Consider the following 19,114-nt stretch of genomic DNA (forward strand, 5'->3'; position numbering starts at 1 on the left):
AAAGAAGAATAAATGGAAGAGGCTTGCCAAACCTGTTGTGCAACCAAAACCCATGATTGATAAAGGGAAATGTCATTACTGTGGTGTCAAAGGGCACTGGAGGAGGAACTGCAAGAGGTACCTTGCGAGCTTGAAGGTCAAGCCCAAGAACCGACCTTATGAAGGTATGGTGTCTATGCTTATTGAAACCAATCTTATGGTTAGTGCTGAATCCAGCTCATGGGTTCTAGATTCTGCTGCAACTTCACATATTTGTATGTCTTTACAGAATCTGGAAATAAGCAGGATGCTAGGGCGAAATGAGATTGTCCTGACGTTTGCTAATGGAGCAAGAGTTGCTGCATTAGCTGTAGGGACTTTTCGTTTATGTTTGCCTTCTGGACATGTATTGGTTTTAAAGAACTGTTTGCATTATAAGAATGCTGTTAGGAACATCATCTCGTACCTCGTTTGGGTAAAGAGAATTATGAATTTTCTTTTGCTGATGATGTATGTTCTATTTATCATAATAGAATATGTGTTGGTTCTAGCTTATTAACCAACAATCTTTATACCATTACAATGTCCGGTAATGCGATTACCAATGCCAATAAGCAAAATAGAATTGATATAAATGCCATAACTAATAAACGCCCTAGAGACGGTCCAAATAAAAAATATGTTTGGCATCTCCGATTAGGTCATATTGGAGAAGACAGAATTAACAAGTTGAGTAATGATGGATACATTGATCCTTCAAATTTTGAGTCATACTCGACTTGTGAGGCATGTCTTCTAGGAAAAATGACCAAAGCGCCTTTGTGGGACAAAGTGCGCGAGCTGCTGACATATTAGAATTAATACATACAGATGTATGTGGACCGATTAATGAAACTGCTAGAGGTGGTTATAATTACTTCATTACTTTCACCGATGATCAGTCACGGTATGGTTATTTATACCTCATGAAGTATAAATCTGAATCCTTTGAAAAGTCCAAGGAATTCAAGGCTAAAGTTGAGAAACAAACGGGAAAATATATTAAGGCTCTTCGATCGGATTGAGGAGGTGAATACCTTAGTATCGAATTCTTAGACTTTCTTAAAGAGAATGGCATTTTATCACAATGGACACCTCCGGAACCCGTAACATAATGGTGTATCCGAACGAAGAAATCGTACTTTATTAGATATGGTACGGTCTATGATGAGTTACACCGATTTGCCAATATCCCTTTGGGGATATGCCCTTGAGACTGCTGTATATATACTGAATAGAGTGCCGTCCAAATCTGTTCCAACTACGCCCTATGAGATATGGCATGGTAGGAAACCCAGTCTTAATCATATTAAGATTTGGGGTTGTCCAGCTTTCGTGAAAAAGCTAAAAATGGAAAAATTGGAGGCAAGATCTGAACAAGGTCGCTTCATTGGATATCCAAAGGAAACTCTTGGATATTATTTCTATTTTCATTCAAACCAAAGAATTTTGGTATGCAAGCATGCTTCTTTTTTGGAGAATCAGTTCGTCCAAGAAAGTGGTGCTGGGCGGAAAATAGTCTTACAAGAAGAAAATAATAAAGTACCAAACAATCGAGTTCAGATACCAATCTCTAATTCAGTGGAAGCTTCTGATACACAACCTCTTTGGAGAAGTGCGAGAACGTCTCGCCCACCTGCTCGTTATAGACACTCGGTTGATCATATTGAACCATTATTCATTGTGAATGATAGTGATCAACCCGGTGATCCTAAAACCTATGAGGAGGCGATGTTGGACATCGATTCGGTAAATGGCTAGAAGCCATGAAATCCGAAATGGATTCAATGTATTCCAATGAGGTATGGACCTTGACTGACCTGCCTGATGGTATTGTACCAATTGGCTGTAAATGGATCTTCAAGAGGAAGATGAATGTTGAAGGTCAAATTGGAATTTACAAAGCACGGCTGGTGGCGAAAGGATATCGTCAAAAAGAAGGAATTGATTATGACGAAACTTTCTCACCTGTGGCCATGCTAAAATCTATTCGGATTATGTTGGCTATAGCTGCACACCTTGATTATGAGATATTCCAGATGGATGTCAAAACGGCTTTTCTAAATGGTTTTCTCGATGAGGACATCTATATGGAACAGCCACGGGGTTTTGAATCCAATAGTGAAAACGAAGGTGTGTAAGCTTAAGAGATCCATTTATGGACTCAAACAAGCCTCGAAGTTGGAACATTCGTTTTGATGAGGTAGTCAAATCATTTGGCTTCATCAAAAATCCGGATGAACCTTGTGTATATAAGAAGATCAGTGGGAGTGCAATTGCATTTCTGGTTTTGTATGTAGATGATATACTTTTGATTGGAAATGATGTACCAATGATATCATCGATAAAACTATTCTTGTCACAGAAATTCTCCATGAAAGATTTAGGAGAGGCAACCTACATTTTAGGTATCAAGATCTATAGAGATAGATCAAGACGATTGATTGGCCTCTCACAATCTACGTACATAGACAAAGTGTTAACACGGTTTAACATGCAATGTTCCAAGAGAGGATTATTGCCTTTTAGGCAAGGGATCCGTCTTTCTAAGGAGATGTGTCCCAACACTCCCGAAGAAAGAGAGCGGATGGCAAAGATACCATATGCATCCGCTATTGGAAGCATAATGTATGCTATGCTATGTACTAGACCTGATATTGCGCATGCTGTAAGTATTACCAGCAGATATCAGTCTGATCCAGGAGAAGAGCATTGGATAGCAATCAAGAATATTCTTAAGTACTTGCGAAGGACTAAAGATTTATTCTTGATATATGGAGAAGGAGAATTTAAAGTTGTAGCTTATACTGATTCCGATTTTCAATCGGATCCTAATGATTATAAGTCTACATCCGGGGGTTTGTCTTTACATTCAATGGTGGTGCAGTTAGTTGGAAAAGTTCCAAACAAAGCATAACCGCCGATTCCACCACGAGGCGAGTATGTAGCTGCTTACGGCTTCGAAGCAAAAAAGCAAAGGAAGCCGCTTGGATGAAGAAGTTTATTTCTGAACTTGGAGTCGTTCCTTCAATTGAGCAACCGATCACATTGTTTTGTGACAACAATGGGGCGATAGCTCAAGCTAAGGAACCAAGGTCTCACCGAAGTCTAAGCATATTGAGAGACGCTTCCATCTCATCAGAGAAATTGTTGGGAGAGGTGATATCGCCTTGCAGAAAATTGCCTCAGCAGAAAACGTGGCGAGATCCCTTCACTAAGGCCTTACCTCGTCTTCTTTTGAAAGACATATTGACAAAATGGGTTTGAGGTACCGAGACAAGTTGGCTTTAGTGTAACCGGGAAATTGTTGGATGTATGCCCTAAAGCTACTATGTAATAGTTACATATTAGGGATTTCAGTTGTACTTTCATTATTATTATTTAATTAATGGCAATGACGTATTCATTCATTTGTCCAATTATTTTATATTTATGAATGATTCCATAAGATCAGTTGCAACTAGACCTATTCTTGAGACGTCAAGAATATATGTGACGGGTTCATAGTTAGACTGAATCTTTAAATTGTTCCGGTCGATGGATTATTAAGTGGATATTAATAATCCTGTTGAGACCGGTGTGTTCTTAACTTCGCCATTAAGTATTGGATACTTAAGGGAATGATGAGTCACATGTCATTGGGTATTATGATGCCTGAGTTAGAACACAGGTGTTTGTATTAGACAAATTCACTGAACGTGACGCATATGGAACGATTAGCAACATGGAAGCTTTTAGCGTGGTCAATGTCTAATTGTTCATGCTTTGGTCTTGTGTAAATAATCCTTAGACCTGAGGCACAGTGTTAACTTGTGTATCGAACAACTATGGTTCACGGGTGCACATAATGCCGGGTCGTCGATCCGTCTTTATACTTGATGGTCATAGTTTGTTCATATACGAAGTTACACGTGTGCGCAATATGAAATCTGTTTCCTTATTACATGCAAGGTATAATAATGATGTCCTATGCGATCTAGTTATGACAATGCATTGAAATCCTCGGCCGGGGTTATAACCAAGAATAATTTTTTTTTTATGTCTTGAATAAAATGTATGTCAATTAGATTTGTGCATATGATCGAATTAGTGATTTGACAAATATTCCATGGTCTTTATTTGATCGAGACATAGTAAGGCAGAGGGATTGAATTACACTATAGCCAAAACTAACGGGTTCATTATGTTCTTAAAGCATTCACACTATCACTATCTGAGTAGCCATGACATATTGCTAGATGTCAATCGTGGGTTGTAGGACCTAAAAGATTAATCGGGACAATTAATTCTTTTGAAAGTACTAATGTGTTAGTACAAGTCTTACTACCAGCTTAGTGATGAACCTAGGGATGTCACACACCATAAACAACTAGGATGACGTGGAACAAGAGAGAAATATTATTGCAAATGTGTTTGCAATTACTACAATCGAATTGAGTCGATTTGAAATTAAATTAAATGAGATTTAATTTAATTTGTATCATAGTCACGAGCCTACTTGCATATGATGCACACGCATACCCAAAGTGGATATATGTTAACATACCAAACAAGTTGGCTTTAGTGCAAGTGGGAGATTGTTAGATATATGCCCTAAATGAATTGATTAATTAATTATTTGTTCATTTAATTAATTAATTAACACTTTTTAATAACCAACATAAATTATATAAATATATATATATAAAGCTTCATGCATGTGCACGAAGCACATGCATGAAACTTGGATGGTCAGCAACATCCACAAAATTGTGCATGAACGATCAGCAATTGTTGACCATCATGCACGAAGTCGTGCATGAGCAACCGCTCATACACGAAGTCGTATATGAGCAACCGCTCATGCACGATTGTTCGTGCATGAGTGGGGACGATCAGCAACGGTTGCTGATCGTCCATCGATCAGCAACTGTTGCTGATCGGTTTATATGTTTTAGTTTAAAAAGAGTTGTTTTTGAAACACTAAAACGAGTTGTTGAAAAACAGAGAAAAGAGTTAGTGTGTTTTTTTGGTTTTGTTCGAGAGAAACACAAGCAAGAAATCAGTGATGCTTTGCTGAAAATAGAAAGCAAAGTGCATGCGTGTTCTTTTGTCTTTGAGACACGAGGAAGAGAAACAATTCTCTCGTTCGGGCCGTGACTACTATACACCAAGAATACGACGGATTCTTTTCACGTGATTGCTAGCACGATCGAAGTGGTGGATATCCGAAAGTTCTCCCTTCCGTTCAACGTTCGTTGTTGGTGTGTCCGAACTAGAGGTCCGACGCTTGTGGGACTCGTCTTGTAGAACATCCGAACCGACTTGTTTCAAAGCGCGCTTCAAGAGGTATTTCATTTAACTCCCTTTTATGTTTAGATTTTTGATTAAAACGCACGAACAACGCCTAAGGAGAATCATGTGTAAAATATATAGTTGTTTCCGCTGCGTTTATTTCGTTAATTTTCTTATACATGATTCATGAAACATCAACAAGTGCTCGGGAGCGCGGCGACGGGCGGCGTTCAGCGAGGATCAGCCAACAGCGCGACAGGAGGAGGCGCGGCGATGGGCGCGGTGACGGGCGAGCTTCGGCGCGGCGACGGGGGACGGGCGAGCGTCGACGCGGCGACGGGTGGAGCGACCGGCAGGGCGCGGCGATGAGTGCTGTAGGTTGCGGGCGCCGGGCGGAGGGCAGCAGTAGCGACGGCGTTCGGAGCTCCGGCGACGAGCGGGCGGAACGAGCGGGCGGACTGCTGCGGCTTCAGCGACGGAGCTCGCCGGTAGGAGGGAGGCGGCGGCGAATCAGCAGCTGCGAGGAGCCGGGGGGACCTGAAGAAGACGACCTCTCCTCTCTCTCTCTCTCTCTCTTTTTTCTTTCTTCTTTTTCTCTACGTCTCGCGTCCACTCTCTCCTTCTCTCTCTGTACTTTGCTGACTCCTCCTTTTCTCTGCACTTTGTAGAGAAGAAGAAAAAGTGGCTACCTTTTGTTGACTTCTATGGATGAGGGAGATGGACGAGGGAGAGACTCTTTTTTTCACGAATTGTGACCCCCCTTTCCGTCCGTAATCGAGCCCTCTTTTATAGGCCAAGAAAGGATTTTATTTGAATGTTTCATTTCATTTTTCAACTTTTCCCAGCTGCCCATATCAGCTTCAAATTTCCTTTTCTCAATATGCATGAAAATCAATTTTTGCTCGCTCATAACCTCCTGAATATATCGTCGATACACATACACATATCCTCTTTTATCTCTTTTCAATATTTCATCCGAAACCTTTATTTTTGCCAAGAAATATCTCCCGGCATATCATCCAATATTGTAAGAATAGAACAAATCCTTTCCAAAATATATCTATCTTCAAATCATAAAATTAACGCTCATTTATCGTCAATCAATCCAATGCAAATGCAATAAAACAATAATATAAACTAAATAATGAATGCTTCTAAAACTATATGTTATTTTTGTTTAGGGGTTAAAAATTAATCCATAATTTTTAATGCGATAAATAAATGACTAGGTTGCCAAAATTTAAGTGTCAATAGCTGTGATCGGCAAAAATATCCATCCCGAAATTTCATTGCCCATCTCCAAATGCACTTATTAGACATGCTCGAGACTTGATTGATTATGAATGTCCTACTATCTACAAGACCTTTACATACGAAGATTACTATCACAGATTATGGGATGGAGGCTTAGCTCTGAGTGTTGCTCAGACATGTTCAAGACACCCTCGGCTTAGCGTTTATTTAAAACTTTCATATGATTCCGAATCTAGTACCGGGTCTAAGATGAAACTGAGAATATGTGTCTATTTCTTTACCGGTTATTATTATTTTATTTTTTTGGTCGAAAAAAGAGTTTCATTCTTAATCAAAGATTTAATAGATACCCAATTAGAAGGGAGGGTGTTTTAGATTTGGATTTTGACCACCCAATCTGCTACCTTATGTTGGGTCTGCGAGCAAAGGGCCAGCCGAAGGCCTTTACTGCTGATAAGGACATAGTGGCATTCCTCGATTAACCCATCGTTTGAAAGGATTTTAAGTGAGGGAAGAAAAAGGTAGTAAAGAAATAAAGATAAAGAAAATTGAGATAGAAAGATAAAAAAATAAAAAATAAATAAAACAGTTTGTTTATTGTTGTTTGGAATGGGAGGAAAGCGAAGTGTAAACAAATGATTGAGATCTGAAATGTGTTGTTGGAAAGACGTGAAAAATGAAGGAAAAAACGAATTTTATGTGAATTTACCATTTTTCCTCCCATTAAAGATAACGACCAATTTTATTTTGTAAAAAAGAAGGATAAATTTGAGATTGTGCACATCCTATGAGAATAAAATAGGTTGTACTCTTCATATTGAAATTGATGAAAACCACTTGATTTCCAATAAAAAAAAAAATAAGTATGGACACATAGATTCGCAATTTGAACTTGTTTTTTTTTTTTTTTTGGTCAGAAACGAAGGAAACTATATTGACGTAGAGAACCCATTACATCCGGCGGCAATAGCATCCGCGCAAATAAGGTCTACCAACTGAAAAGGGGGAAAAACAATCCAACATTGGACAGAGGAAAAAAGATCATGGGCCTTTGCAGCCCAATCAGCAGCAACATTTGCCTCCCTCCGGCAGTGCCCTAGCGAGAGATTAGGAAAATTGGAGAGTAAAGAGGCGGCTTCGAGAAAGAGGGACCGAGCTTCCCATGGCGGTTTGCGGCGAGATTTGAGGACCTCAACCACAATTTCGCTATCAGATTCAAGAACAATCAGAGCATCTGATAAGGCCTGGCGCTGGAGACGTTGTAGGGAGAAGGACACCGCTTGGATCTCAGCTTGAAGGGCAGACGCTGCAGGAAAGCTCCTGGAAAAGCCATCAGTAAGTCTTCCTTGATGGTCTCTGCATATACAGGCCATTGTACCTTCTCGTGATCCAATCTGATACGACCCATCTACATTAACCTTCAAGGAACCTGGATCTGGAGGCCTCCAAAGAGATCCCCTGTTCAGTAAGGAGCAACCCTTTTGCGTTAGCGACGAAGTCAGCAGACGAGTAACATGGGAATCCGCAAGTGCAGCCTCAGCCACCCGAGCCGACCGAATGCGTTCTTGCCGGAAAATGAAGCCATTCCGGGCGCGCCAAATCTGCCAAAGAATTGAGGCCAAAGTCTCCAAACCAGGTACGAAAGCTCGAGATTTTACTAGCTGGACTATCCAGTCATCAATTCTGTGAAGTTGCAAAGGAGATATTTGAATATGAATACCAGGGTGCGTCCATACCTGCTTAGTCCACGGACATAACAAAAATAAATGTTCAAGGGTTTCCGAAGTATCTTGATCACAAAGGAGACAACAGGGGTTAGTGATAATATGTTTGTGAAACAAATTAGCCCTTGTAGCAAGGGCATTTTGATAGATCGACCATAGAAATGCTCGAATTTTTGGGGGGGAACGCATTTTCCATATTCTGTTCCATAACCAGCTGGGATTCTGATAAGATGAGGAAGAGTTATTTACTGGCTGTTGTGTTGCTGTTGTTGTGAAAGAATGATAGGCGGATTTAACAGAGAAATGACCATCTTTAGTGGCAGTCCAAATCAGCTGATCAACGGTAGATAGCGGTCGGAGAGGGATAGTTGTGATCTGCTCTATAACCGGAGTGTCGAAATACCTATGTAGTAGGCTGGCATTCCAGGTGGCGGTGGGTTGATCAATAAGATCAGCCACCAAAGAGGGTTCTTCACGGTTTGAAGGGCCAGGTAATATGCCAATAGGGAGCCACAGATCACCATGTATCCTGATTGATGTACCATCACCTACAGACCAACGTGTGTTGGGTAGTATGGCATCCCGACCAGTGAGAAGACTCTGCCAGCCCCAAGATGGGCGAGAGCCTTTGTCCGCATACATAAAAGATTTGGAATGAAAGTATAAACCTTTAAAAACTTTACTCCAGAGAGACGAAGGTTGATTAAGTAAACGCCAAGCTTGCTTGGCCAACATAGCTCTATTAAACTGAATAAGATCTCGAAATCCTAAACCTCCATCTGCTTTCCGTTTTTTCAGAACATCCCAACTTCTCCAATGAATTCCTGATTTATTTCTGTCATTCTGCCACCAAAATCTGGCTATACTTCTTTCAATAGATCTGCAAATAGACATAGGCAACTTGAAAGTAGACATTGCGTACTGAGGAATAGCTTGAATAACATTTTTGAGTAGGATTTCTTTCCCGCCCTTTGAGATCAAATTGGCTTTCCAGCTCTCCAACTTAGAACGAACTCGGCTTAATATCCAGGAGAACATATCCTTTTTCGAACGTCCCCAATCTAACGGTATCCCTAAGTACTTCCCACATTTGTTAGAATAGGAACCCGAAGCTCTGAAGCCAAATTCTGCTGCAAACTGAAGGGGCAATCTTTTGCACAGTAGATACCTGATTTATTTCGGTTAATTTCCTGCCCTGTTGCAAGACAATACTGTTGTAGTATATTTGATAGGTTTTGACATTCAGTAATAGTACCATGAAGAAAGAAAATGGCATCATCCGCAAAAAAACAAATGAGTTAAGGAAGGGCACCACCGATTAAGTTTAATTCCTGTGATATGATCAAGAGCAACAGCTTTCTTAATAAGTGTAGAAATGAGATTAGCCAACAAAATAAACAGGTAAGAGGAAAGAGGATCCCCTTGTCTTAGACCTCGAGAAGGGTGGAAATAACTAAGATGTTCCCATTTAATTTAACACAGACGATTGGGTGGAAATGCATTGCATAGCCCAATTCACCCAAATAGGATGAAAACCCAATTTTAATAAATAATCTTAGAGAAAATCCCATTCAACCCTGTCATACGCTTTCCTCATGTCCACTTTCAACACAGCTGGATAAGTAGACATTCCTTTCTTAATTCGAAGCTGGTGTAGGACTTCTTGAACCAATAGAACGTTATCCTGAATTTGTCTAGCCCCCACAAAAGCCGACTGTTCCTCTGAGATAAGGTCTGGAAGGATGGGTTTTAATCGATTGGCAATAATTTTTTAAATGACCTTGTAAGCAAAATTGCACAAACTGATAGGACAATACTGATCAAGACTTTTCGGGTGAGGAACTTTAGGAATCAGGGTTATCAAAGTTCTGTTTAAGTAGGAAGGCATAATACCAGTAATAAAGAACTCATGAACCACTGCAAAAAGATCAGATTTAATGATATCCCAATGCGTCTGATAAAATAAACCACTAAGTCCATCAGGGCCTGGAGCTTTAGCTGCTCCTAATTGAAAAGTAGCCTGCTTTACCTCTTCCAGGGTAAGAGCAGCTATTAACTGAGCATTCATATCCTGATTTACCAAAGGATCACATTGATCGAGGATGGGAACATAATGACGACTTCCTACGGAGGTATATAGAGAAGAAAAGAAAGTCGTTACCATTTCTTTAATGCGGGTAGGATCCTGCTCCCATAAGTTGTCATCATTCTTAAGCATAGTAATCCGGTTGCACTGACGTCGTTGAACAGTTGTTGCATGAAAAAATCTGGTGTTCTTGTCTCCCCATTTTAGCCAGTTTAGTCTCAAACGGATAGCCCAATATTGTTCTTCTCGACTCCATACCCTCTGCAGTTCTTCTTTCAACGCTTTAACTGTTGTCTGGTCAGATAAGATATGTCGTTGATTTATAAGGTCTTTGTAGCTGCAGCTGCAACTCATCAGCCCTGATTCTGTTATGTGAAAATTTCGAACGGCTCTATTTCGTTAAAGCATAAGAAACTACTTGAATTCTCCCGTTGAAAGAAAGCGTGTTCTTTGTGGATAGAGTGCCAAGAAGTAGTAATAATGTCCCTACATTCCTCATCCTGATTCCAATAGGACTCATACTTAAAGTAGTATCGTCTAGAGCCTCTCATTGGGAAAGTGTCAAGGATCAGAGGGCTGTGGTCTGAACCAACAGCAGGTAAGGCAGAAACCTCAGCCCTAGGAAAACGAAGTCGCCATTCCAGTGAGCATAGTGCGCGATCAAGACACTCCTTGACTAACTCGTTTCCTTGACGATTGTTTGTCCACGTAAACGCGCAACCCTTTGCTTCAATTGACATTAACGAACAATCATTAAGAACAGATTGAAAAGATGCCAACCTAGTAAAATCTACTGGTCTACCTCCATACTTTTCCCAGTGAAAAAGAATCTCATTAAAATCACCGATGCAGGCCCAAGGAAGAGTATTAGCAAAGCTGATGTTGATGAGATCCTGCCAAACATCTTGACGCAGACGAGCACCAGCAGGGGTGTGAAGACACGTGAGGCGCCAAGTAATATTTCCTACTACTTCTGTACATAACATGTCAAAGTAATTCGGTGTCGAACGCTCAAAAGAAAGAGAAACCGAATCATTCCATAGAACTGCTAAACCCCCTGCTAAACCGACCGGATTATAAACGAAGGTGAGAAAAACGCAACTTAAGCTGCAACTGAGTTAGGACAGCTTCACCGTTTTTAGTTTCCATCAAAAATACAAAGTCAGGTCGTTCCTTGAGAACTAGGGCCTTTAAATGCCGAACTGTCAGGGTATTGCCCAACCCCTGGCAGTTCCAACTGATCAGTTTCATTTGTGAGTAGGGGGCTGTTGAGGGCCAGCCACCCATGCCCAACTTCCATTGCCAGGAGCTTGCACTACTGGAGTGTCCAGTAATAAAGATTCATCCAGATCATCAGGTACAACTCTTAGTATATCATAGGGGTTATATCGCTTTAGTTTTTTAATAGGGCCAGCTCTTGAGAAATGTCGAGAAGTTTTTAAAATCTTATCCTGTTGAAAAGAATTTGTGTTAAGCTGAACCCCTTTCTGCTTTGCTGATGCTGGAATCAAGGCATTATGTAAGCCTCCAACCATTTTTTATGCAGGGGGAATCTCAGTTGCACAAGGCTGCAAGGGTGGAGATGCTCCAGAGGAAGGAATAGGCGGCAGCAAAGGAAAGGGTGGAGCAACTGTTGGGGGAGTTTCGGGTATCACTTCTTCCACAATATCCTCCACTGCTTCGGTCTCATAATATAGTTTCCAGTACGGGCTATGTTCCTTGAGCTCGGCGCGCAACCATTGTCCATACGGCAACTTATCCTCCCCTATTAAAACATCAGCAAGTAATGATTTCTCGGGACAGAGGTAATATAATGTCAGCTTGCCACATAGATAACAATAATGAGCAAGACGTTCATATCTAAAGTCGAGCCAAAGAGTCTTATCATTTATTCTAATTAGACGACCTATCCGAGAGGATGCCGAAAGTCAATCTCATTCCGAGCACGCCCGATCTCATGGTAAATGTATCTTGACCATCAACTCTGACTTCTAAGACTTTCCCAACTGTCATAACTGCTTTTCTAATAGTCGGCTCTGAACACAATTCCATGGGCAGGCCAAAGACTTGCACCCAAAATGTACAGGTGGAGAAGTCATAGCAATGCAACGGTGTATTAGGGATCCAAGGCTTAAAGACGACCAAACGACCAGAGAAAACCCAGGGTCCCCCCTCTGAAACCCGTTGTTTATCAGTAAGTAATTTAAATTTCGCTGCATATAAACCGTCTTCACGCTGAGATATATCCACCTGTTCTGTACGCCACACCTTTTTCATAATACTCTGAAAAGCCTGAAAATTAACAGGAGAGTCAGCAAATACCTTGCCAATCAGAGTTAAACGGCATTCATTCAATTTCGCAGGAGTGGGCTCATCATCCCAAACTTCCAAATCATGAGGGGAGCACAGTCGTCCCAAGCTCGACACAAAAGCGGCGGACGAGTCGAATTTTCTTCATCACCTTGTGCCATATCAGCGAGAGGCAGAGTAACGGTAAAACCGAGCAATCAAAGAGAAAAGCAGGAAGGCGGAAAGCATTGGGACCCAAGATAAGTGGGAGGAGGTCGCATGCAAGTAGTTTGATGGGTGACCAGAGGAAGGGAAGCAGTGCGAATTCGGAGAGAAAAGATGGAGAAGAAAAGGAGCAGAAAGAGAGAAGGTGACAACGTAGAGCAAATCAACACTGGAGATTGGAATAGTGCGAAGTGGTGACCTGTACCGAGAAAATTAGCTGGTAAAAAAGAAAATCCATTGAGAGATCCAAGGTAAGAAGAAGAGATTAGGGTTTAAGAAATCCAGAAATTCGAAAGAGAAGCTCTGCATGCGCAAGAGAAGAAGCTATCCCTGAAGGATAGAGAGAACTTTTTTAATTGTGTAATGCAATTTGAACTTGTTGACGGTAAAAAATTTCAAGTTCCTAACCGTCAACTCAGATTGGAATAGATTGACCAAGGCACGATTGACATAAATTTTGTTAAATCTTTTTGGTTGGTAACTACAAATAATCGACAAAGGTGATGAGAAGTTGCTATCAAGCTACAGAAAATTATTTAGTGTTGAGTCATGAAATGTTGATAAACGACACTCGGTTCAATTGATAGAAAAATTAAAGTTGAAGTGAAGATGGATAAATCAATAAAAGGATAAATGTGTCATGGAGCCAAAATTTTGACTACAATCATAACGACCCATTCAATGATGAAGCCAGCACGATCACCATTATATGGAGCCGAAAATCTAAAAAGTCCCAAATAATAATAATGGTCGAGAAAGGCTATTATAAAGGGCGGAAAAGAAGTTACAAGCTGCAGAAGAAACTAGCGGCCTTGGGCGAATGATGAGGAATATTCAAACTACAAATGAACCAAAACTTTAGAGTTTCTCATAATATTACTTTCTTGGGCTCCCATTTAAAATGTAATCTACAGATTTATAGACAGCGGCTGACGATGAAATTACTGCCCACCTCGAGATATTTAAGTTTTGATCTCATTCGTCGACATTGGATCAATTTTTATCGCGGCTAAGCATCAAAAGGCGAAACGAATTCTCCTTTGTCACTCCTGTCGCTTTTAATATTTTCGTCCTCGAAAACTCGATATGGAGAAGATCTGTCGTGGCCATCATCGTCGCCCAATCTCGCCATCTCAATGCGTACGAAAGAAGCTAATGACGGGCAAAGTTCTCGTTGGCGTGGTTAAGTACAGCTCTTGCCTGGGCAATTTACAAGCTGACGTCGGCCACCCCCACGTAAGCATGATCACGTCATCGTCCTTTTTTAAGTCAATGATTAATGGTGAGAATGAGAACGGACGAATAGTTCTCGTCTCCCTTTCAAACGACGCCTAACTGCATCGAGAGCTCATCTTCACATTGGCTGACATAGGGCTGGTGACATCTTCACCTACGTAGGCTTATCTCCTGCACTATCAACCTTCTAGTCGTTTGGATGGGGAGTACACGGATCTGCCAGAATGGGTCATGTTTTCTCTATAAATGCAGACTCCCACGAGTTCTGTGTCCAGCAAAAAGATATATCATTTGCAGTGCTGAGCAGGATGGCTACGCCCGCCACTAAGCTCTTGCTCATCGACCGCGTGCCCAACAATTACATCCGGCCCCAGGCTGACCGCCCTAACCTCACTGAGGTCGAGGCCTCAGATGCCTCCACCATCCCACTCATTGATCTCCAAGGCCTCTTTGGTCCCAACCGTGATGATATTATCAGACAGATTGGTAAAGCATGTCGACGAGATGGTTTCTTTCAGGTACGACATAAGAATATTACACTGCGGATTCGCCAAAAAATGCTAATTAAGCAAAAGGGTATCAGTTAAAACTTGATGGATGCGATCATTCCATAATGAGTTTTTGCTCTGTCTCATGTGGTTCTGCTCATTATTTTCTTTGGCAGATCAAGAACCATGGGATACCGGAAGAGGTGGTGCAGGCCATCATGAACATAGCGGAGGAATTTTTCCGGTTGCCGGAGAGCGAGAGGCTGAAGAATTACTCTGATGACCCGTCGAAATCGACCAGGCTTTCGACTAGCTTTAATATCAAGACCGAGAAGGTGTCTAACTGGAGGGACTTCTTGAGACTCCATTGCTACACTCTTGAAGAATACATGCATGAGTGGCCAACCAATCCTCCATCGTTCAGGTAATAAACAAAGCTTATTCTCATCATGTGATTTATTTATCTTTTACTCAAATATTCGACATTAATTAATGTTTTATTTTAATATATCTTTCTGATTAGAATGGTTCAGTAGTTACAGAACGAATTTGTGTATCCTTAAAAAATCCACAACGGATTTAATTATCACTATCATCACTCGTAAACAATTTCTATTCAGATCATCCATTCAGATTATGACTCGATCTTATTTGATCCACAAGATTTATGGCTATTTTACAAGCCCGAGATTTTTCCATATCAGGTGGAGCTTCCTTCTAAATAGACATGCATGATTTTCGTGACATTCAAACGATTGAAGATTCCCGTTGATCATGAGGATTTCACAAGCTTTCACCAGTGAAGTTTGGAAAATTAAAGGCTTGATCACTGTAATTTCTAAAGTCTGATATTAGCTAAACAAAAAGATTGAAAGATAAGAATCTCTCAACGGAAGAAATGTAGGACCCAAGAAAATAAGGGGAAGAGCCTGATTTTCACCAATAGACAATACTGATCCACGTGGAATGTCAGCCACTCAAGAAAAAGAAAGTGGTACTTTCCAGTGATTTATTATGACTACCACGTTGCGGAAGTTAGAAAGAGCATGTCTAAAAGTTCTCTATTTTTTCGCCAAACTTCAAGTGTCTTGGCTTGCTGGCACACTTTAACTGCATTACCGGTTAAATATTCTTGACTAGCAGGAAGGAGGTGGGAGAGTATTGCACAAGAGTAAGAGAACTGGCGCTCAAACTGTTGGAAGCCATATCAGAAAGCCTGGGGCTTGAAAGGGAATACATAAGCAAGAACTTGGGCAAGCATGGTCAGCACATGGCTATGAACTACTATCCGCTGTGCCCACAGCCCGAGCTCACCTACGGGTTGCTGGGCCACACTGACCAGAACTTAATCACCATCCTACTTCAGGACGAGGTGCCCGGGTTACAAGTCCTTAGGGATGGAAAATGGATTGCTGTCGATCCCATCCCCAACACCTTCATTGTCAACATAGGAGATCAAATGCAGGTACTTTGGCTACACTCTTTTGAAACATGTCCAGGATGAGACTCTAAAGCTAATGAGGAGAATTTGGTACAACATATCATAAAAACAGGAAGGAGCGGCTTTTTTTTTAGCTTAGTAAGAGAAACAAAAATTGCATGATTGTTCTGGCTGATGAAGATTGATTCCATCTCTTTGCACAAGTTCATCATTTGTTTTTTCAACGAGCCTTGGAACTGGACATGATTTTTTTACTGATTCAGGTCATTAGCAATGACAAGTACAAGAGCATACTTCACAGAGCAGTGGTGAACTGTGACAGGGAGAGAATCTCCATTCCAACCTTTTATTGCCCATCACCAGAAGCCCTATTTGGACCTGCTCAGGGCTTGATTGACCACGAAAATCCTGCGGTTTACAGGAGCTTCACTTATGAAGAATATTACCACAAGTTCTGGAACAGAGGACTCAGGACTGAATGTTGCTTGGACATGTTCAAGATACCCTCGGCTTAGAATTTATTCTAAACTTCGGTCTTGCAGTTTTAGTGCTGATGTGGAGAAAAATGAGGTTGTTCCATATATCACACCCTCCTCCGCCACACACACCCCCCACCCCCACCCCCACCCCCGGTCATCCTCCTCTCTCTCCTTCTCTGAACCTTTCTTCATCTCTTTCACTTCTGATGGGGAAGGATTCGACCTAAATCTCTCTCCCTTCTCCTAGTTCCTTTTCCTTTTATTTTCTTTTGTTTCTTTTCTTACTCTTTGATTTTGATTTTGATTTAGATCTTGTAGTTTTGCTCTTCCAATCTTAAATATGGAGCTTTTCTCTCCAATCTAAATCTAAATTTTGGAGTTTTAATGAGTAAATACTCCGCCTTCCATTTTAATGGTGTTCACAACAGTTTAGATGTCTAATCTATGATCATCAACCCATTTTCATTTAGAGTTTTGGCACTTCTCATTGGCTTAAGAGCCCACTCTCACGGGTGTCACGGGTGTCAAATCTAAGTTTTTCCAGCATGTTTATGATGTCCCCATATGGTGATGGTGTTAAGAATACCAAACCTTGTCACACACCACCGAAAGGCAAAGTTGTAATTACAGATAAAGATCCAAGCATGTGCTTGTCACTGATGGTGCTATGAGATTCGGCGATTGGCCATCAATCCTTTTGTTTAGATGCAATCTCAAATCTGTTATTGAAAGACAAGTCTGTGATTATCTCTGATAATCATGCTCTAATGAAACGCCTTATTTATGTTTTTTTTGTTTGTTTTAGAGTCTATGAACTTGCTATGTTAGTTTGACTTTAAGGTCCCCTTTCATGTATTATTTTGATAATGAATGGAAATTTCTTATCGACCCAAAAAAAAAAAAAAAATCTTATTGATATCAAACAACATGGATATACAACCTCTGATTCACAACGCAATTGGAAATTTTAAGTTCTTTTCCTACTTTAATAACTCGATTTAATAGACATGCAACCTCTATTACTTGATTTACATCAACGACATCAAAATATATGGAGAAACATAAGTCCATAAAGTATTTTCATATTATTTTCTTTTACAAATGGATTTCCATTATTAAGTAATTGAATATTGACTGATTAAATCAAATGGCAAGGAGACATTTTATATCTTCAACGAAAATATTCATCTCTACATATGTAACGATGATTGGTTAATCAAATGCCGTTGGTCTCGATTAATGTCATTGCTGTCCTATCTCAGATTTATCAGTATTGCTAAAATTCCATTTTCATACCAGCACTCTTTGCTTCGGCCAACCAAAAGAACAAATTGATCTTCTCTTTTGACTGATCTTGACCTCGAGAAACCTACCAATTTTGCTGTCATTTAACTGCATCTATTGGTCCAATTTTAGCGTCCAGTCATAAGTTTACATGTATCTGTAGGTCAATCTTCAAGAAAACCGACAAATGAAGGGAGGTAAAAAAGAGAGGCAGGTAAGTATTTCAAGATAAATGTACATTGATCACCAAAATGGCAAGCCTAGTATTAACAAGATACCTTGTATTTCACAAGATCGCGAGTTCAATTCTTGCCGTAAGCGAATTTCTGAATAACTTGTATTATACAACCTAGTTACAGCGTATTTTGTATAGATATACATCTCAACAGATAGAATTTTGGTGGGATGTAGTGAGCTTACCGAGTGGTCTGAAACCGAAGAATCCGTGCAAGGTATAGGACCCTTATGATAGCCCAAAGGAGGTCGCTAGTGAGCTAACCGCCCCTCCATTTTTTTTTTCAAGAAAAGAAAAGTCTAATTTGACTTTTTCTTTTTCTTTTTTCTGCTTGTCATACATGCATGACTCATGAGTATTTTGTTTGTACATATCAAAAAGTTAGAAAGATATAGAATTTTCATAATAATCTAAGGGTACAAGTGTAGAGACTCAATTATCTAAAAGGTCATGTAACTCTCTGAAAGTCCATGAACCGGTTGAGGTCAATCCTTTAACATGTGCGTGTGGTCTTAATCGAGAGTAGCTTTTCATGCAATCGGTGCTTTCAAATAATTGGCCTCAAGGAGTAGGTCCCTTATCTCTTCAGGGACAGTGTCGGCCACATTCTCTTCTGCGGTCAGAAAGGCAAGGCACATGGGTTCCTAGCACTTTTGTCCCCGCTGAGCTGCAATGTCGACAGCATCATAATTGAATTATCCAAAGATCCAGCCGAGGAAGGGACCATTTCTCTCCACGCTCCCATCTTTACGGAGCTCCGATCGCTTTCGAGTCGAAAGCTCATGTCTTGCCCGTCAAGTGCCCTCGTTCTTCTTCCGCTCTTTCGGCCTGTTTTGATCCTCATTTTCAAAGGCGTACGCATGCAGGCGTGCGCTTTTATATACATTGTGATTAAGCGATTTAGGCACATATTTTTTTTTTAATCTTTCTTCAAAGTGTAGAACTAGGCGAACACACTTGTGTTTAAATTTTTCACTGTGGATAATTATACTTTCTCAGCTATTAAGTGCCCTCCCCCATTCCCCATCCACTACCCACATAATTCTTCGAAATTTAATAAGTTGGGACCACTACAGGATGA

General features: G+C 40.6%; 2 protein-coding genes across 2 annotated transcripts in view; one reads left to right on the forward strand and one right to left on the reverse strand.

The window, feature by feature from the left end:
* Positions 1 to 19,114, reverse strand: part of LOC104428858 (metal tolerance protein A2-like) — a 39,422-nt gene that overhangs the window by 14,724 nt on the left and 5,584 nt on the right.
* Positions 14,401 to 16,648, forward strand: LOC104443082 (protein DMR6-LIKE OXYGENASE 2). The gene is made up of 4 exons (XM_039311432.1): positions 14,401 to 14,624; positions 14,771 to 15,018; positions 15,738 to 16,059; positions 16,299 to 16,648. Exons 1-4 carry the CDS (start codon positions 14,415 to 14,417, stop codon positions 16,548 to 16,550), a joined length of 1,032 nt encoding a protein of 343 aa, XP_039167366.1. The 5' UTR covers positions 14,401 to 14,414; the 3' UTR covers positions 16,551 to 16,648.

Source organism: Eucalyptus grandis, chromosome 4 (assembly GCF_016545825.1).
Source record: "Eucalyptus grandis isolate ANBG69807.140 chromosome 4, ASM1654582v1, whole genome shotgun sequence".
In the NCBI taxonomy this organism is placed as follows: Eukaryota; Viridiplantae; Streptophyta; class Magnoliopsida; order Myrtales; family Myrtaceae; genus Eucalyptus; species Eucalyptus grandis.

Excerpts from the sequence above, each read along its gene's own strand:
- LOC104443082 (XM_039311432.1), top strand. The coding sequence starts at position 14,415 with ATGGCTACGCCCGCCACTAAGCTCTTGCTCATCGACCGCGTGCCCAAC. Across the intron at positions 14,625-14,770 it reads GACGAGATGGTTTCTTTCAG|ATCAAGAACCATGGGATACC; the intron begins GTACGACATAAG and ends TTTCTTTGGCAG. Across the intron at positions 16,060-16,298 it reads ACATAGGAGATCAAATGCAG|GTCATTAGCAATGACAAGTA; the intron begins GTACTTTGGCTA and ends TTACTGATTCAG.